The 22,029-nt window shown below is 37.1% G+C and overlaps 1 protein-coding gene across 1 annotated transcript in view; it reads right to left on the reverse strand.

Moving 5' to 3' along the window:
- Positions 1-22,029, reverse strand: part of ADGRV1 (adhesion G protein-coupled receptor V1) — a 269,849-nt gene that overhangs the window by 55,003 nt on the left and 192,817 nt on the right. The window contains 1 exon segment of the mRNA XM_017729530.1: positions 19,660-19,838. Coding sequence (XP_017585019.1) covers positions 19,660-19,838 — 179 coding nt within the window.

The raw sequence follows: 22,029 nt of genomic DNA on the forward strand, positions 1-22,029 counted from the left end.
TTCCCCCCCCCCCCCCCCCTCCTATTTCTTTCTGTCTCTCTATCTCACATTTACTGTTAAATTAAATTTACAGTACTACTGACTTCAGTGTATGGTCTCATTTACACCTTAATTTGGGCAGAAGCATCTTTTATAATCAGATCATAATACCTTGATGGTAAGATATCCCCATTGGTTGTTTCTCTTCCACTACTCTTATCTAAACTCATTGAAATTCATCATCTTCAAGACTTCCCCTTTTATCTTCCCAGTCTCCTATTTCACGCATGATGTCACTTTTCCCATAAACACGACTTTACTTCCATCTCAAATGTTTCTAACATAACAGAACAGAACATAAAGCACATTTTCAAAAGCCCTGTGTATGTCTGTACCTATGAAAGGTCTGTCATATGAAAGAGGCTAGAAAAAAAATTAGAAATAATTGTCTTTAGTATGCTTTTCCTCCAAGGTATAATTCCATACTAGTATGTAATGATTTGTTAATCATTTTACAACTGGAAAAAACATAATATTGAAACTAATCAGCAATTTTTCCTTCAATACAAATCAATAAGATATTTAATTTACATATCTTTTTTCCCAGGCCTAGAATGATGAAAAATACCTTTAATATATAAAACAGTTTTCTCATTGGTGACTACTGCAGATGTTCATTTAATTTAAATTGATACTTTCAAATACAACAAGCATGGAAAGGCTAGGGGAAATTAAGAGACATCTTTGCCTGAAAAGATGTAATTTTAGAAAGTCATACATTTAAATCTATACATTGATAAAAATTACTTCATTTATCAGCCAGCCAGAATCAGTGCTTTATCCTGACTTTCCTTTTTTCCCCATTGAATCTATAAAAGCAGATGCTAGACTTGCTTTCTTCTCAAAGGGGTGAAGCACATATATCTGACACTTTAAGTGTTCTTGTAAAGCCTTCTGTGATCTCTTAAAACATCACACTTCTTAAAATCTAGAGAGGTATTTCAGCTACGTATGATATGGAAGGTCTTCTTTTTTTTTTTCTTTTCTCTAATACTTTTAAATCAAACACAAGAAACAACTGACAAGATGTATACTGGAACTACTGTTAGCGCAATTACATAATTAATATTAAAAAAGGAAAACAAAAATAAATAACAAGCAACATTGTTAAGGAAATATCAATTGTAAAAAACTGGAAGGACTGACATACTTTGTTCCCTTCTGAGCAACAAAGATTTAAAATAGCTTGATGTGGTAAAAACAGTTTCATGTAATTATTGCATTGTCTTGAATTCCAAGGACAATCTCTTTCAACTGCATCTTGAAACTATAAAAGCTTAAATTTGACAAAAACTTTCAAGTGGCCTTATCTATCAAATACGTGGTGTTCTGAGACACTGAGCTCTACAGCAAAACACTTTACCGCAAAACAAGAATAATATGCATTTACTTTAAAATGGCAGTCAGGAAAACAATGGGTTTAACAACTGTTTGAGACCAAGTCAGTGGTGGACAAAACCTTCAAGGAGATAAACATACTGGCTTTTGCAGTGTCAAAGCCTCCTCAGCCTGATGAATCAATGTGATCAGATTATGGAGCTCCACTCTCCTTTCTTTTATGTTGTAACAGTTATCCTTTTCCATAAATACATTAAACAACAATAATACAGTAGATTCACAAAATCCTAGAATGGTTTGCATTGGAAAGGATCTTAAAGTTCATCTTGTTCCAACTGCATTGCCATGGGCAGGGACACCTTCCATGAGATCTGCTTGCTCCAAGTCCCATCCAACCTGAGACCTTGAACATTTCCAGGGATGGAGCATCCACAACTTCTCTAGGCAATATGTTCCAGTCCCTTACCATCTTCACACAAAGTAATTTCTTCCTAATAACTATTCTAATTCTATCTTTTATTTTTACACTTTGTGACAGGGAAAGAAACACGTGGACATTTTTGTTGTATGTGTCTCTTTTTTGTGGATCTTGGATTTGCTTTTTTTTTTTTTAAAAAAAAGAAAAGCTTATGCTTCTATGAAGTGATGTGGAGAAAACCATATGGAAAGGGTATGCTAAGCTTATCATGGGTAACATTTGAGATGGTAGTCATTAGCTCTTGAGGAAATTCAAGCCACATTCACATTAGAGAAATTTCTGTCTACAGTAGGCAAGATTCTAGATATTTCTACAAGATCATAAAAAATTCACACTGACAAAGGTACACAGGTTTAGACTTGATGTCTTCAGTCAACTTCACACAGTCTTCTATACACAATAACAGTTTGCACAATACCCTGGAAACAGACTTCACACTTTTTCAAACTGAGTAAGACTGAATTAAAGAGTGTGTCCCAATTTGATATGCTTCATGGCTACCTTGGAAGGTGATCTAGCATTTATTTGGAGGTTTTTATGAGCTTTACAACACAGATAGGAACTGCATGAGTAGAAATGCCACCTTGTTACCTTTCATTGCAGTAAGAATTGGCCTGTGATACAGATATGGGATAGTTTAAAACAAGTGAGAATTTGAAAATATTTTTGAAGTGCCACCAGAAATGATTTGCTGTCCTTGTGAGCCTTTTACTAAAGGAAACTCTTCTGTGGCTGGGAACTAGAAAGCTTAGCTTTCTATAAAAAAACTTCTCTCCCTATTATACTCTACATCACTAGAGCCTAATCTCTGTCTAGTGATAAAGAACCAATATCCCCTCCAATAAATGTGTTTCAATGCTCCACAGAACTTACTGAGACTATTGCCCAATGTTAAACTCAGCTCTTTATTTGGGCAGTATACACAGGTTATGTCTATCAGAGTCAACATGGCTGTGGGAAACTGATCTTTTCCTTGTTTGCTACATTTCTTTACATACTTGTAAATTGCTACTATTTTCCTATATGGTATTCATTTAAATGAACAGTCCTAGATATTTCAGTCTTTCTGGAAATATTTTATAATTAAGACTTTTGCCACTATCCTTGATCACACCACTGAACTGATGTATTTATTAAGTTATGGATTACAGCATCTTTGACAGCATTTAATCTCAGTACATAGTTAGAGCAGAAGGGCTTTATGTGTTCTTTAGACTAAATTGCTTAATATATAGGTCCAAACCAAGTCTGCCTTTATTACCATAGCACAAAATTGTTGACTCATTCTCAGTTTATCATCCACAGTACATATGAGATCTTTCCATGGAGAATTGGTAAAGAGCCAGTTATTCCTCATCTCCTTGCAAAGCTAATTACTCTTGGCAAGATACAATTTTTTCCACATGTTCTCACTAAATACTGTACTACTTCTTTCGAAGAGATCTCAGATGCCAATAACATAATGAATTTTATCTGTTTTGTAATGCACTTTCCCCCCCAGCTTTGTGCTATCGCAAATTTGAATGGAAACTCCTTTATTACAGGCTTGGATTATAAGAGATAATAAAAATAATATACCCCAGTACATTTGTAGCCAAGGCAGATGCTGAAAAATATTTGAAGGGCACTTTAAAGTAATAATTCCCTAAAACATTTCATCTAAGAATTCTGAAAACCTGAGAACTTAGTCTGTTGAGAGTCTTTTTCAATATGTCTTTAAATATATTAGGGAATTTGAGATGTCTAGATACTAATATTGCACCAGAGTTAGAAAACAAAAAAAAAAAAAAAAAAAAAAGAAAAAAAAAAAAAAAGAGCTATGCTAAAACATTCAGCTCATGAAGAACTAAACAAATATCAAGATTTTTTTGGACAACAGACTACATGGGGCAAATTTGATTTCAATATTTCATGAGTTTACAGGTTTGGTTTATAAATGTACTTGAGACCTCTGATACTATTTAAGTTACACAGCAGGATGCAATACAAGAAAAGCAATGTAAAACATACTGCACTCATTGGCTAGTTTTATTTCTTCAGAATAAAATCTGGAAATTACTATGGACCACATGAAGAAGAACAGGAGTTGTAATTTTCCACTGTTTCAAAGAAGTAAAGGTCATACTTGGATGTATAAAGAATTGTCTGTTCTGCTATACATATGAGGTAAACATTCTGCTCTAATCAGCATTACAAATATCTCACAGTGGCATGCTGTGCCTGTGTTGTGGTTTAATCCTAGATAGCAGATAAGTACCAGTTGCTCATTCCCCCCACCTGCCCTCTCACTGGAGAGAATTGGAAAGAAAAGGTAAATCTTGTGGCTTAAGAACTATTTAATAATGGAAATAAAATATTATAGTAATACTGAATATGATGATGATGACAATGATGATGATAATAAAGATAGTAACAGCAATAATAATAATGAGAGACAGTAACAGAACTTTGAAGAAACAAGCAATACACTATACAACTGCACATCACCCACTGACCGATGCCCAGCCCATTCCTGAATATCTGCCCCCTTCCAGGTGACTCCCCCCAGTTTGTATACCGGATATGATGTTCTAGAGTGTGGAATATCCCTTTGGTCAGTTCGTGTCACCTGTCCTGGCCATGCTCTCTCTCAGCTTTTTGTGCAGCTCCTCACTGGCATTGAATGAGACACTGAAAAGTCCTGGACTTAGGGTGAGGACTGTGTAGCAACAGCCAAATCATCAGTGTGTTAGCAACATTATTTTCACCCTGAATACAAAACACACAGTGCTGTGTAACACCTACTGTGAAGAAAATTACATCTGCACCAGTCAAAACCAGGACAGTCTGGTTTTGGCACATTTCAAAACCACAAATTGAATGAAAAAAGTTCACACTAGAGCTATGAGGGCCACCAGAGGTCTTATACATCTGTTCTGCTCTGAACACACGGGAAAAAAAAATTTCTGGTATGTTTTGGTTTGTTTGGTTTGTGGGTTTTTCTTTAACGGGAAGGGACAATTACTGGAAAAATGTAAGTAGGCAAGGAACTGGCAATCTACAAGTAGGCAAAAAGCAGAATTAGAATACTCCATGTTGCAATATATTTTTCTTGCTGAAAAACACAAGCTGAGGGGCTTAAACAATGCCAGAATTGGCTGATGGCTATCAGAGTAGTCACTGGAGGGATTAGCTGTATTTAGCAGACTGAAAATGATCAGGATTGGGCACCTTAGAAGAGCAACCAAACAAAAATTAGAAAGGTGCTTTCAAGCCCAGGAACTAATGCTTGGTGAAAAATACTTAAAGCACACACCTTACAATGAAAGATGTTAGACAGCTCTTGTTTCTTTATTTGAAGCATTCTTTCCAGTAAAACCTCTGAGATTCAGTTCTAGGTTTTCTTTTCTGGTGGACACCTGTTAAACATTTCCTAGGCAATAGAGAGTCAAGCCTAGAATGAAGATCAGCTGAGCTTTCTTCTTTTCCACTGTAGATATTTTCTCAATTTTAATCCTTTTCTTTTCTCCTTTCCTTTCTCTTCTTCCTTCCTCCCTTTACCCTTCCCTTTCCTTCCTTTCATTACTAATAACTGCAAGCTATGCACATGCCTAGGATGGACAAACTATGTATCTGCACATATACAGAGAATATGTCTAGCATGATTTTTTTAACTTCCTTTTTGCTATTTATAGCCATTATCAACTAAAACATTGCACAATCCAAACTGCAAAATAGAAATGTAATCCTTCCAATGTCCAAGGATGAAAACCACATGTACAGCTCCAGCCTAATGATGCAGTGTTTACTTTAACCAGTAACCAAAATAGCATTTATCAAAAACTTTATTTTCACTGTTAATATGTCCTGCATCCTGCTGCTGGTTAGACAATCATCTCTCTCTAAAAATTTGCGTAAGACACAAACACAAGAATTCTAAAACAACCCATCAGCAAAGATTTTCTTTTTTTAGTTTCTTTTGAAAAGGGCAGATTGCATTCCAATACAGTAGCCACAGAGACATCCAAAGCATTACTTTTTCCCCCCTAAGCCTTCAGAAAGCAACCTTTGTTTTCAGATGTGCTCTGAGTAATAACATCATGCAAATGGTAGCACTGAGTAATTGTTCTGTGATTTATACTTATTATATATTAAGCATATATTAAGAATAGGCTAAAGAGGTTAAAATTTCCAATTTGCATCACAGAAGGAAAACTTAGTGATGTAAAATAATTTTTAGAAGGCTTTTGAGAATGTTAGTGTAAAGCCAAAAAGTACAGTAAAGGGATTACAGTTTCCAGGACAGTGCTTAGACAGTCAGGTCTCTGTTTCTATGGATGAATTTGCATAAAATATAGCTTAAAACAACATTTTGCAACCAAATGTTGGTTCAATGTTGGCGCAATATGTCTACTCGGGGAAGTGAAAAGGAAAAACAAGAATCTGACTAGGTGGGGGATACTGACTAGAATAACTCTAAAGATCTATGAACAAGCATGGATCCTCTTTCCATCCAAAATTCCTAACTCTGTTTTTCATCACTCCAATTTGATACTTTTAAAACAGTGCCAAGACAGAGGTAGACAGAATTGTAAGAGGTCATTACAGATGATTCTAGGTAAGATTTGACTCTTTCTATCCTCTACATCCTGTCAATGCTACTCAAACCCTACTCCAGGCCTTCGAGCTTTCTGGTGGATTCCCTCTGCCTGGATGCCAGGTGCTTTCCAACCTGCTGTATCACTCCCCTCAGCAAGACAGGGAGGAGGGGTGGGGCAGCAAATAAGATGAAAAAACCTCATGGGCCAGATAAATACATTCATAAAGCAAAGGACAAGGTTGCATATGGAAGAAAAAGGAAAAGACTTGTGGTCTACTTCCCATCAGCAGGTGATGTCCAGTCACTTCCCATGTCGCAGGAACTGAGTATGTGTAGCAGTTGCTCCATAAGATAAACATCATAACAACAACTGTGTCTCCTCCCTCCTCCTTTCTCTTAGGTTTTATATTTGAGCAGACATGATATATTGTGGAATATCCCTTCGGTCAGCTTGGGTCAGCTGTCCTGGCCATGTCCCCTCCTAAGATCTTTCCCACCCCCAGCCAAAAAACTCCAGACAATATAGAAAAAAAAAGTCATAATAATATAATGTACTTGAGTTACATAATGACATGCATTAGAAGGAAGGCTATGGACCTTGACCAAAATATGACTAAAAGGCCATGGCAGCTGTACTGAAGCTAAGCATTAATGGTCAGATGCATTCTGCACTTCACACATCTCACTATTCAAAACAACCTAAGTTATTATATTATGAATAACCTTGGCAAGTTTTAGAAGAAAAAGTGGCATTTGGAGTAAATTGAACACCGTAAGGAAAGCACAGTGGTATTGTGACTCAGGGAGACACAATATGCCCTCTTTCATGACTCGGTGCTTCAATATGAGTACACTGAGCTAGAACCTCCAACTCGGCTGATTTTTCTACACGACTGAGCAGGGAAGAATGATTTTGCATTGGTCAGCAACAACTACAGCTGCATCACAATACTCTAAATTACACTTGGAAGGTTAGAGAAGTTGTTCAAGCAGTGGAGGCTGACTGAAATGTGGTCTGGGCTTACATTTTGATTACTTTCCAATATGCAAGGGTTTCTTTTAGCAAGAGGGTTTCTTTTAGCAAGAGGTTCCTCTCAGGAAATAGATTTTGTTTTTGTATACTCAGCAACAAGACAGTAGCTAATAATAACAGTACAAACTATCTGATTTATATTTGCATCAGGTAAATCCAAAAAAATGATCTGATAGGGAGGTGAAAGCAGCACTGGTTTATAACTGAATCAAACAGTGATGCGGGAGCTTTCAAAGAGGCATGACACAGCTGAGATCTCACCGACATTGCCTTGGCAGGATATGGTTGCCACAGACTCTCCTACATTTTTTGGAAAATACATGACACTTCCGTTTTTTTTAAGTGACTTGCAAAAAACCAGCATGTTTAACCCATGTTTGTCAAATTATATGGACTGCATCAAATTTTAAACTGAAGTCTGATTTTCTTAAATAGAGTTGCAGTACACTATTATAAAATAGTTCAAATTCCATTTTAATTAGAAAAAAATTTAGAAATGTATTTGTTACACACTGGAAATTTCTAACGAGACAGTCTAAGATTTTTAAATCCTATTTATATATGTACATGCTCTTCTGAGAAATAATTTCCTGATCTCTTTCCATAAAATTGCAGGCAGCTGTGAGAACTGGGTCCAAAACACAAGGAATTGGATTCTAAAATATGAATGCATTGGAATTAGGAGGTGCATGATGATTACAGAAGTTTTTAAAAAACTTGGTACTCTGGTGGAGCTACATTTGATAAAGAAAAAAGTTTCCAGTTCTAAGTTTTATTAATGAGTTACAGTCCCCAAGAATGATCTATTGTGTATAAAGCAACTCTGAAATTTAAGGTGACAGACAGAACAGTTGCAAATGTTACACTCCTCTCTACATTATATGTATCTGAAGCTATTTAAATGTCAGTTCCTGTTGCTTCTAGTCCTGAAAAAAAATCTTTTTTATAATTTACACAGTAAATTTGCTAAAAATAAGTAGGTTTTCCACCAGCCAGACAAGGATTTAGGAAAGCTAGGAAAATGTCAGGTAAAATAAATTAGAAATTGAACAAAATGTATCAGCACTTATACAGATTTCTCAGAGATTTTTTTAAATTAAACAATACAGTGTTCACTGAACTTCTACCATAAGCTCATGTTGGTGCTGTTACTGATAAGCAAAGAACACTAATACAAATAAATGTCCATGCTGATAAACGAACTACAGGCACCCCTTCCTGATATTTGCAAGGGTTTTTTTAAAACCTTGTCTCAATTCTTACCAATTCAGCAACAGAACCTCCATCTCTGGATGTTACCAGAGGTTTTTGCAATGTTATGCATGTTTAGGGTTTTCATAGTGCCTTTTTTCCTCTGCTTTGCAAACAGACACTTCTCTCAGTACAGTGTGCTCAGTACACAGCATGGAGTGGAAACTTGTGGGGTTGCTGCCCTGGAGGAAGTACCAGTTTGCTTCCTCATAACCAGCTTCAAACACCTAAATCTGTGAGCCTGCAGAGTTCAGAGGCTGCACCCCACTTGTTGCAGTTGGAGGGCTCCTGGCTCCACCAGCTGTTAAAGGGGTTTTCCAAGGCTGTGCTTTGTTAGCCACGTTGTTGTGCAGCAAGAACAGACTTAGAGCTAAGCTGCTTCTTGCAGCTGCATGTGCTTCATGAGGGAGCAGAGATGTGCAAACATAGCCTCTGCCCCAGAACACCTGTCTGGTTGGAGCTACAACTTCACTTCTGTGTACCTTCACAGAAAATCTTATTCTCTGTATGATATGCAAGGTTTTCATAAACACATAGCCGTGATGTTCTACCAGCTGCTTCCCATGTTATCCATCTTGATCCATGGTAAGAACCACACAAATTCTGGTGTGAAGATATTGAAAATTTCTAGTTCAATTTGCACTATTTACCTAAGAGAGAGTGTGTAAGAACTCAAATCAGCAGAAAAAAAATCACCCTATAATTTCAGCAAAACAGTTGATTGAGAAAGGTCATATATACCTAAGGAATTATTTTGAAATAGAAAATGAAAAGATGAGTGCTTTCCCTGTAGCTGCATTTAAAGAATTCTGACATGATGTTACTTTTACTTTTGTTTAATTACTTTTCCTCAAAAGGAAACGGGGATTTTCTCTGGAACACTGAACACCATCTGCTCATGGGTCCAGTTAAGCAAATCTCAGAGGACTCATAAAAGCTGCCCCAAAGAATCCTGTGCAGCTGTGAAACAAGTCACACCCTTGTACAAGTACATTTTGAAATGCCTGTAATCAAATACTACTGCCCCAAGCTGAACATAGACTCATTGTTTTGATTCAGTGCTGCACTTGGCCTCAGTCACCTCACCAGGATGATGGCAAAATGAACAACCCAAGAAATCTCTTAATGTCCATTCAATTGCTGTGGAGGTTGTTTGGTATTAAGGAAAATGAAAGCTGCCCTTGTGTTTGATGAATTTAAATTAGTTTAAACCTCATGCAGATTAACTCAGAGACAGGTTTGTATGTTTGATTTCATATATATTTCCACATCAGGAAAATAATTATTTTCCTTATATTTTGCATGTAAGTTTCAAGTGAAATGCAGAATGTTTAATAATGGTTCTCCCAGATTTTATAGAGTGATAATGTGGCATCAACCCTTCGGCATTATTTAGTTTTCTTTTCATTTCTTTTGTCTATGCAGCAAAAGAAAGAGGCAAAAGAAAGAGAAAAAAGAATGAGGGAAAGAAGAGAAGGAGGTGAAAAAGGTAATGAAAATACAGTTAGACTGTTCTGGTTAAGAAATGTAAGCTCAGAAACAGCAGAATTGCAAGTGCCAGAAATTAAGTCAAGGCTTGCCCATTCTTGTTTACATTTTGTCCCAATAATTTTTTGAAAGTCACATCTACATCCATGGGAATTACTGCTAGAAATTTGGTCCTATCATCTTTACTGACATGTCAAAATTTATTATGAGTAGCACCATACTCTTTAATGGAGGTACCCACAGAGTAAATACCAACAACAGCAAACACAAGGGAAAATGCAGTCCACCATGAACAAAGGATGAAGAAATGCCAAGATGCTGTTTTGGAACAGCAATGAACAGAAGCTTCAGAAGATTCAGTTTGAGTCAGTGCGGGCAACAGTCTTGTCAATATACCAGACCTATTGCATAATAAAACAAAAAACCAATTTCCTTGCTGCTCTCTCCTATTGCTGTTATTGTAGAGCTAAACAGTTGGAAAAAGGGGAAAATGAAAATGTCTAAACAATGCTTTTCTATAATGAGAACCCAAAATGTCATCTGCTGTTGTTTTAGAACACGGCTTACTATATTTCAGTCTTCTCATTATGTGATCCTCTGGAAATTTCTCTGAACAATTTTATACCTAGTTTTTTAACCTTTTGCTTTTTCTTTATTTTTGTCTTTGCTTTCTTCTTTTTTTCTTCCTACTGTGAAAGTTAATACTAAGGAAACACAATTACCAAAGAAGAAGCAGCAAGGACACAGCATAAGCACTGCAGTAATACAGTTAGACTTTTAAGACACTGGAAGCTCTGGAGTTTCCAGGCAGCTCATTCCAGAAGTCCCAGAAGACTTGCAGCCTTCAGCATTTGACCAGGAAACTAAGTGACAGAAACCTGCTTGAAATCTCTTAGAGCAAGGTTCTTGCTAACACTGCAATTTTAAAATTACGTAAGGAGTTGTGTGTCTGATTTCAGTTAATTATCTTGCTTCTGTTTAAATCCAAGGCTTCCTCCTCATATGTTTGGAAACTAAAATCTACTGTTATGGCTAATTTTTTTTTGTTTTGTTTTTTACTATTTAATACTTGTTACAGTTTCCCAAAGGCAAAAAAGAAAGTCTCCCTTGTACCATTTTTTAAGGCAGACATTCTTCATTACCTTACTTTTCCTATGCATTTTCTAAACCAAGGACTTAATCCAAATCTAGCTGAAAAAGAAGATGCTTCCATGTGCAAACTGTCAAACATAAATTAGGCTCATGTTCACAGTCCTGCCCTTTGGCAAGAAGAATAACATCTGCAAAAGATTTTCTTGGATGTACTGTTTTTCTCTAAGCCATACTGACAATTAAATGCAACACTAATAACACAAATCAGTTTCCTAAAGCTGCATTCCTTTTACTCAAATTATCTTAGTACAGTTCAGTGAGATACACCTTTATTTACTGGGGCTTTTACATTGGACAGAAAAGATTCTGCCTTCCAAAGTATGGCTCTATGCACTAAATACACTAAAATGTATTTCACAGAACAAAAATCTGAGCACAAAATTGACTGATTGCAGAACAGCCCTGTGGTGAAATTAAAAGGACAAAACAAAACCAACCCTCCCCCAGCCAAACAAAAAACCTACTATTTCTTTTTGTCTCTTTTTTTAGGAAGATCAAATACAAGAAGGTATATATGGACACAGTTTGTTACTGGAGCAGTCAGAACCAGATGCTGGTATTGATCTCATTATTGCTTATCTTAGTATTTCCTAATTTATTCTGGCATATCAGAAGAAGGTTTTTCTAAACTGTTGGAAAACAGATGAACTGAGAACAAGTTGGTTTAGTAGCAGCAGGCTGTATTTTACTGATTAAAGGTGTCAAAGTAAGAGGTATGAAATTGTTAATTACTTGTACAACCTGAAAGGAAATAAGAAGCTTTTAACAGCTGTCAATGACAGGGATGCAGGCCTTCATCCTGCAGATGTTTTTTGATACTCCTTTCATAATACTACACAGGCTTCAGAAAAGATCCTGGAGTTCTGTTTGGGCACAAAAATCCCTTCATCTGAACCTGTTTGAAGGATCAGGCCCCACGGACATTACTGGGTGCAACTTTCACCCATAACAACCTACCTTTTCAACCCTTTACCATGATAGCATGATACTATGATTTGTGAGAAATTAACCATCCCATAATGATTGGAAATTTTACAATAACAAATATTTTTCTGTACTCATGTTTCAAAATTCCATCAGTCAAAGCAGCCAGAATTTATCTTTCTTTATTTTAATGCTTTAAAAGCACAGTAGAGTGATTATGCCTGTTTCTGATGTGCTTAACATTTGCTTAACATTAACAATAAATATTTGCCAAGATATGAAAAACACTCAGTCCCCTGCCACTGTCCCCAACAATTTCCCCCCCACTGAAAACTTACATTGGTAATGAGGGATAAATGAAAGTTAATTAAAGCCATCATATTTAGAAGTGAGGTATTTTTAAATAATCCTTAGCCGTTGGTAGCACATCAGGCAGCGTCTTTGGAAATAAAGGAAAAGTTTAGAAAAGAAAGCACAAGTACAGAATACAACCACCAATTTTTGTACTTAATTAACTTATTGTTTAGCTTTTTCCCTATATAAATATGTGTGCATATATGTATATGTATGTGTATGTATATGTGTGTATATGCGTGTATGTATACATACGTATAAGAATGCCTGTAGCGTGGTGCTGCGTCAACACAACTGAAGTAGCTCTGGTTCATCAGAAACATTTCTCCTACGGTAACATTGAGCTCAGGATGGTTTAATTTACTATACAGAAAAGGACAAAGCAGCAAATGGTGAGAAATCAGTAGTGAAAACTGCAGACTTTTAACCCCCCAGCTTCAGCTGAGTGGTTCATGAAGCATTTGGCATTGCATACAGATAGTCAAGCATCATTCTGCACTGAGGTCTAGCAAAAGTAACTTGCAAAAGTTTTGAAATCCTACATGATGTGCCAGTGAACCAAGGAAAAAGGAGGTGGAAAAACTGGAATAGGAAAAAGAAGCTGGAGAGAGGGCCATGCAGGGAGACACTTCCAAGTCCATGCAAAATATAAAACCAGGCATTAGAGCATGGGAATTCCTCATAGATTTGTCATACGAACCTCTTCCTCTTAGTATGTCTTAATGGTTCAGTTAAAATCCCTGAATGCTTTTTCTAGCAATTCTTAGCTATTTTCTTACCTATTCCTGCCTGTAAAGGTCTGGCGATTCAAACGTTCATGACTAAATTCAGCACTTTTGAAGTAATGGGGAAAAGGAGACATGAAACTTAATCCAAATGCTTGGACAGAAATTAGCTCACTCAAGCTAAAATATTCTTGTTACTGGTCCCTGGTTTAAAGAAAGCAGATCTCCATTTTAGGGAACAGCTAGTAAGCCAGGGATCTGTTCCTGGGATGAGTGCCAACACTGAGACAGTCATACAACTGGGTGAGACCCAAAGCAGCGCCCAGTATATTCTTCTGACTGGGTTAAGGGTCAGTGCACCAGACTGACAGACATTCAATTAGAGACAAACCATGGCACAAAGTGCCTGTGACTCATTTCAAAGTGCCTGGTACTGAAACACATTTTCTATGGAGTTTCTTATCCCGATAATGTTGGCAATGGCTCTGCCCTGGTTTCAGCAAGGGTAGAATTAATTTCTTCTCAGTAGATGGTGCAAGCGCTGTGTTTTGGATTTGGAATGAGAATGGTGTTTATAAGACACTAATGTTTTGGGGTCTTGCTAAGTCATATCCATCCTAAGTCAAGGACTTTTTCTGCCTTGTCTTGTGCTCTGTCAGTGAGAAGATCAAAATAAACCGGGAGGGAGCATGGCTGGGACAGGTGACCTGAACTTACTAAAAGGGTATTTCCAGACCCCAGAACTTCATGTCCAGTATATAAAATAGTAAGCACAGTCGATCTGTGTTCAGGAAGGAGTTTTTGGCATCAACCAGCAGGTGGAGAAAAACTGCATTTTGCATCACTTTAAAAAATAATTTTAAAAAATTATTATGATTATAATTATTAAGATTATGAATATTATTATTTTCAATTATTATTGTAGCTTATTTTCAATTATTAAAAATTTTTTAATCTCAATATACAAGTTTTACTTTGATTCTCCTCCCCATTCAGCTGGAAGAGGAGAGGAAGAAGAGGAGAGGAAGAAGAGAGGAGGAAGTGGAGCATAGTGTTTCATGTCCAGATGGGCTTAAAACCATGACAGGTTCCTAGACTAATTTGTTTCTTGAGACTTCCCTATGCATAAGATTCAGAGAAACTGCAGTGTGAGCAACAAGAAGAGCTGTAACTTAATCACAGCAAAAAGTTCATAGTTTCCATCTTTCTTTAGCTTTGTTTCCCTACCCCCTGGTTGTGGCTCCATAGTCAGAGATCCAGGGATTTTCCTGCAATAAAACTCTGCTTTGACCCAGACTGTAGAGGACATAGAAGTATTCGGTTTGTTTCTAGAAAAGAATGTCACTGGAAAATCTTTTTCACTATTTCTCATCAATATCTTAACGACAATGATACAAAGAAGATATTTGAGAACACTTGGTTCAACCTTTTTGTGCTGTGAGAAAATGTGAATCTGAATCTATCCCTGAAACCAAATACATGGAAATTCTATGAATTTAAAGTATTGTAAAGGCACACATCTTCTTCAGTATTCTGTTTACTACATGGGATTTTAAAGAGGAAAATTAATGTATAACAGGGATTCTCCTGAGAAGGAAGATCATCCCCTCCCTTGGGCAAATAAAGGATCATGCTAAAAGAGAGACACCTCTAGAAACTGGAGGAAGTTAACAGAGGGAAAAGAGCAAGTGAAAGAAAGCCAAGCCTCATACAGAATCACAGAATTAATTAGGTTGGAAAGGAACTCTGAGATCATGGAGTCCAACCTATGACCAAACACTATATCAACTAGACCATGGCACTAAGTGTGACACCCAGCCTTTCCTTAAACACCTCCAGGTGACTTCACTACCTCCCTGGACAGACCATTCCAATATCTAGTCACTCTTTTGGTGAAGAATGTCCCCTGATGCAGCTTAAGGCTAGGTCCTCTCATCCTGTCACTGGTTGTCTGGGAGAAGAGGCTGATTCCCACCTGGCTACACCCTCCTTTCAGGGAGCTGTAGAGAGTGATAAGGTCTCCCCTGAGCCTCTTCCTCTCCAGGTTCAGTCTCTCCTCACAAGACTTGTGCTCCAGACACTTCATCAACTCCACTGCCCTTCTCTGGACACATTCAAGCACCTCAATGTCCTTCCTAAATTGAGGGGTCCAAAACTGAACCCAGCACTTGAGGTGTGGCCTCACCAGTGCCCAGTATGGGGGGGACAGTCACTGCCCTGGTCCTGCTGGCCACATATTTCTGACCCAGGCCACCTGGGCACAGCTTGCTCATATTCAGCTGCTGACAACCAGCACCCCCAGGCCCTTTTCTGCTGGGCCACTTTCCAGCCACTCTGTTGCCAGCCTGTAACTCTGCATGGGGTTGTTGCGGTCAAAGTGTAGGACCCAGCACTTAGTCTTGTTGAACTCGGCACTTGGTCTTGTTGGTGTTGGCCAATCAACCCAGCCTGTCCAGGCTCCTCTGCAAAGCCTTCCTTCCCTCCAGAATATGAACACTTCCATGCAACTTAGTGTCATTCACGAATTTCCTAACAGTAGACTCAATCCCCTCATCCAGACTGTCAATAAAGATATTGAACAGGACTGAGCTGACACATCCCTTAGAGAACTTAAACAAAACCCCCCTACTTTCTGGGAACTAGAGGAAATTATAGAGTTGGATGCAATTAAAAAAAAAGGTAGGATACAGCATGACAAAAGTCATGCTTGAAATACAGCATTTGCAAAGATACAGTAGATAGGGAGATATTTGCTTATAAACGTTTAAATTTTTATTCTGTCAAGTGTAATCACTTCCAGTTTTCTCATTTTCAAAGGTGTTTTAGCTTATACTCTAATAAATAAAGTCCTTTGGCCTTCTTACAGGAATTTGGTTTCAAGAAGGTCTAGTCAGACTCAAAGCAGAAACAAAAGTAGTTCCTGAGCTTATAAAAAACATGCTGCCGTGGGTAAGAGATTTAAAATACTCAAGTAGTTAAAAGATCAAGGTCACCTTTCAGAAGAAAGTTTTTATTAAATAAAGAAAAAGTTATGAATAGATGAGTTTACAGCAAGACAAAAGTTCACCTTAAAATCAAATTCCAAAGCTTACTGTACTTCCCGAACTCCAGAGAGTTCAGCATTTGCTGCATTCTTGGTATATACAGCTAGACCTCATTTCTGAAAATCTTTCAGTTAAAGTTCTGAAAAGTTTATCTTAGCAAAACGGTTAAATAGAGTGGTGGGTTTTTTTCTAATAGATCTCTTAAAGCGCAAAGACACAGTTCACCTAATATGGTGAAAAACATAAGGAGGCAAATTCAAACTGTAGATATTGACAAAGAGATGTATAGCGTAATGGAGAGGTGAGAAGAAAGAGAAGTCTGAATAATTACACAAAATCTAGCTCTCTCCAGTTCCATCCTGGTCACTTGTAACTCTCTAACACTTACAGAACAAAGATGCAAGTAAAAGAGTTAAAATAGAAATCTTTGACAGTAAAGTAGTTTTCTAGTTTCTCATGTAGCCCTGAAAATTTCAATACTGTTTGAAGCTGGTGAACCACATTTGCAAGCTTTGCCTTAACTCATCTATTTCTGAGATCAGAAGCCAGAATTATTTAATGACAAGTATCAGCTTTTGTTCACAAACACGAGTTTAAAGGTTAATTACGCTACACTCACTGGACTTGTACCCAAGAGATTGCCCAGAACTCCAATAGATGTTATAAAAAACCCTGTATTACCATAAAATGATCTAGAATCAGCATCTTTTCTAGTCTTATTCAAAGAGACTTTCACCTTTGCAGCTGAGCAATGGAGGAATTAGCAAAGGGAGGAGTGAAAGAGCTCTTCTGTGTCAGTTAGTTCTTTCACTTATGATTGGACTAGAACCTTAAAAAATGTGCTGCTTGGTGGCATTTATACAGACAAATTTACCAGTATAAAAAACCCCACATAATGCCAAAGAGAGAACTGTTCATACCATACGTAAATACTGCCAATTATGAAAGTAATCAAAAGTATGCTACTTGTTCATACTATGGCATGGGAGTCACAGTATAAAATACATGCATTTTTGTTTAGAATTTGTCATATATGGAGGAAAACTCTATTCTAATACTTTGAAGCATAAAATCCAACACAGCTGAACTCATTTTTTGTTCAGTGCAAGTATAAATTGAACTTCCCTCAGCACTGCTATACTGTTGACAATTATTTGTGCCCATGGCATACTTGTTAAGATCAAAACAGTTGGTCAGATACCACAGTAATGCAAAACAGGTTGCATGAAGAAGTGATCACTTAAGAGAGGGTTAAGATAGGCTGCACTGCTTTTATTACTTTAATCAGTCTTCCAGATCTCACATGGAAGGAGCTCTTACCAGCACACTATTGTTCTTAAACCATTTCTGAGGCTGATTCTGAGTCAGTATGTAATGAGTTTGGATTTGGAAATCTCCTTGTCACTTTTTCCACTAGTGCATTCTGGTTTGGAGAAAACAAACCAAGTGCTGTAGTTCAATCTCTCCCCTTTTCTACATTCTGTCTTTGAAAATCCTCTTGTATAATTAAGAACAAGTCTTAAAGTGCTCTTCAAATCAGGGACTAGGATTGATGCTATTTATGAAAATCCTTGTAGATATCTCTTACAGTGTCCACATTGATTGAGATGGACATTTACTAATCTTGGGCTGGTTTCTGGCATTTTCCCATAGAAATAGTAATAGAATGCTGGAAAAAAATTATATTTAATTTGGGCAATGGGTTGGACTGAGTAATTTTCCTCTGCTTAATAATTTTATCAGAATGTAAGGCTTTCACTTGTTTTACAAAGAATGAGACATGGATATCAAAAGAAAAAACTGCAAAGCTGTGTTTCACTGCATAATGATACCATCAATCCACAGTTTGACTACAGTTGGAGAACTTGATTATGTTACACACATTCCTTGTGTTTACTATGCACAAAGAAGCATTTTACCATGAAGAAAAAGACATGTTCTGTGAAGAAGTACTGATGTGTATGGGATGGTATACAGCTATGGAGCACCCCCTGATACAACATGAACATCAGCAATCATCTGCTTTTGTGGATCTCAGTTATATTTCCGAGTTGAGTTGGTGCCTATAAATGTGGGACTAAACTTAGTTGACATGGTCAGACAACTTGTGGTACTCAGTGTAACTCATTTACATCAAAATCAGGTATCCCTGCTTGCCACACACAGTACAGATTCACACACAGATATGTATATACAAATAATATCTATAAGACCACGTGTGTGTGTGTGTATACATGCGTATACTTAAACATCAGTATTAAATTCAAGTATCTACTTCTCACAGGAGTTCCCTGCGTGACAAAAAACCCCAAAACTAAATGTTGTTCTCTTGTAATGGAGTGATGCACACTGTATCCTCCTCTTTTATTAAAGACAGATGAATATTCTCCTGCTGTGGGTCTACCCTGAAAGCAACCTCGTATGACGTTTTCATAAAAAGAATTTCTACATTCATTTCTTTTAAAAAGAAGAGGTATGTTTAGTCTTTTCTGCACATAAAGCATGTAACTGTGATACAAAGTCAGTAAACATATTAGCCCCATTCCTAGAAGAGATATCATCACAGATTAAGTTTGCCAGAAAAGGAGCCAGAGTAAAAAAAAGTAGGAAAGAGCAAAAATATTTATCTATTTATCTACCTCCACATAAACGCGTCTGGTTCTATGAAGATATACATAATTAGGGCAGTTTTCTGTGCTTATATATGGCTTTGAAAGGGCTGTGATAATTGTCAACAACACATCAATTCTCAAATTTGGAACAATTTGCAATATAACATTCATTATTACAAGAGAAACAGTTCAAGAAAAATATTTGACATGATAATGTAGTAATACTTTCTAGCAAAGAACATATTTAATAACATAAGAGATGGTGCAGGGGTTAAGGCTTGATTTGGTGTTGAGGTTTGTTATGACAGAAATTAAATGGAAGAAAACCATTCTCTTTTGCTCATTCTGCAGCAGAAGATGTTTCTGTCCTTTAGTCTGGAATTGCACATTCTCAGAACAAAAGGAATTATTTAGTCACTGAGCAGACACGCTTGAGACAGCTCTGCCAGAATAGAGAAACTGTAGCAAAGCCCAACTCCACAGAAAGTGCTGTATTGCATATGGGTGACATACTTGCCTCATCTCCACCAAATGAGGAATCCCCCTGTCCATTTCTGCACTTGACTGTGGGCATACCCCCTTCTCTACATGGCATAAAATTAAGTACAAACCTAGTTCATGCTTTTTTAAGGAAACACTTACAGATCACCGTAGACAAGGCCATAAATCTGTGCTGTGCTGTGATGGTAGATTCCTCTCAGGATAATTAGAAGAAGGATCACAACAAAAGCTGGAAGTCCCCAACTCAAAAGGAAGTAAAGCAGATAGCGCGTCTCCGTGTGTTCATCATTCATCACAAGGACATACCAGAAATTAACAGCCTGAAGAATAATGCACAAAAACAATCAGTAGACTTGGTGCAACAAGCTATGGCAAAAACTGAATCACTCTGAAAGTCATAATGCAGCGTATTTCTGACCTGTCACATGTGTATGTATGAACGGTTTTCAACAAAAATACTTTGTCCTCACTTTTTTTTCCTTAAGTAATGAAAAGACTTTATAAAAGACATATGCTTATTTATATAACTATTGTGAATTAGACTGACGTAGAGGAAGGGACACCCTGTTTGGTAGAATACACTAATTTTGCAATACAAAAATAGCTTTTTGGTGCAAAAATCACTTTCTTCTTGGATATTCATACCTTCACATAGAAGCCTGGCATTTAGTATTTCTAAATCTGATCTGTATTTAATATTTTTATGTTAGTGTTCAGCTCTGTGTATCTTGCAGGAAACACACTAAGCTCCTTTGATGGTTCTAACTGTGATCCTGTTCTGGGCTCAGCAGTACAACAAAGACATGAAGTGAGTCCAGCAACGGCCCGTGAAGATCATTGAGGGGTGGAAAACCTCTCCCATGAGGGAAGGCTGAGAGAACTGTGGCTGTTCAGCCTTGAAAGAAGATGCTCAGGGGGATCATGTCCACGTGTATAGATATCTGATAGGAGGCACCGATGCAGAGGGAGACAGACAGCCCCAGTGGTGGGGCAAGAGGCAATGGGCCCAAATTACCATACAAGAAGCTCCAGCTGCATACAAGAAAAAGCTTTCTTACTGTGGGGGTGCTCAAACACTGGGCCAAGATGCCCAGAGAGGTTGCGGAGTATGTGTCCTTAGATAATCAAAAACAAACTGACCATGGTGCTGGGCAGCCTGCCGTAGCTGCTTGAGGTATGGTGTTGCACTAGACAGTGTCAAGGTACCCCTAAAACTTCAATGGTTCTATGATTCTGTGTAATATAAGAGTTTGAGAAAAAACTGCAAATAAATGAATGTAAATTCACAGGCATCTCTAAAACAGTCTGTGTTTTCTTATGATCAACTCACCATCAAACAGCATAATTTGGTTTAAAACCATATATGAATCAAAATGAAGTGCAATAGCTGAAACCCCTTGAAAGAACCGGTAGTATGGGTAAGGAAACCCTTCAAGTGAAACGAAATACTTAGGGTATTGCATGGATATTTGCATTTTCTTTAAGATGTTCATAGCACACACTGTCATGTGTGAGCATTTTTTAATGTGCATCTACACGCTACTGTCTATAAACACCTAAGCTATCCATAATATAAATATTTTTTGAAAAATTTTTCTTCACTTTCTCCACTTCAAAAATGATATACCATGTACAGATCTGCATGCTATATTATTATTTCTGGCCTTTTATATGGGGTGAATAAGGAATTAATTTTGTCTTTTTCTGCATATAAGGTATCTAATTCCAGCTTGTGCCTTTAAGCATGTCATGTCAGTCAACAGAGACAGGACAGGCACCTTCAGGTACTCATTAATCCTTACCCAAGCACAATCATCTCTCTCCATGGTCTACACAAGGGTTACATATAATAATGTTACATGCTTCATTTTCAGCCATCTACTGTAAGGATAGGTAAAAATTCATACAAAGTGACAAGACAATGCAATGTGATTATTTTGTTGAGGAAATTTTGCACATTTCCCTCAGCCAAGGGCTTGTCTACCCCTTTGTTCAGGAACACCTAATTTTCATATTCAAGTACTTACTTAGTTGTTTCTGGATTCCTTATGTAGGTCTCATTAGTTAACTATCATTTGAGATTTTTTTCTCAAATGTGATTTATATAGCATGAATATACAACACTTTCTGTTGTCGATAATGAACCGCATTGCATACCAACAACTTGTTTAAAAAAGGTTAGTATGTGTTTTAAATGCCTTTTTACAGAATGACATTTCATAGGTATGTTCAGTGTATATACTTATATTAATTATATAATAATTATTATGTCTTTTTTGATTTTCATTTGTTGATTAGTGCTATATGAACAAAGGTAAGGTTTATTTTCCTTAAAGGATCACAGGTAAATCCCACCATATAATTGCAACTATGCTGTGTAGGTTAAAAGAACACAGAAAAACTATTAATTTCATTTCTGGACATGCATAGGAATAAAATATTAAACAGATGAAAATGGTACTTGGACGAAAATCCATACCTTGTGCAAAGATTGGTTGTTCTGTTCAGTTT

Source organism: Corvus brachyrhynchos, unplaced genomic scaffold (assembly GCF_000691975.1).
Source record: "Corvus brachyrhynchos isolate BGI_N302 unplaced genomic scaffold, ASM69197v1 scaffold213, whole genome shotgun sequence".
In the NCBI taxonomy this organism is placed as follows: Eukaryota; Metazoa; Chordata; class Aves; order Passeriformes; family Corvidae; genus Corvus; species Corvus brachyrhynchos.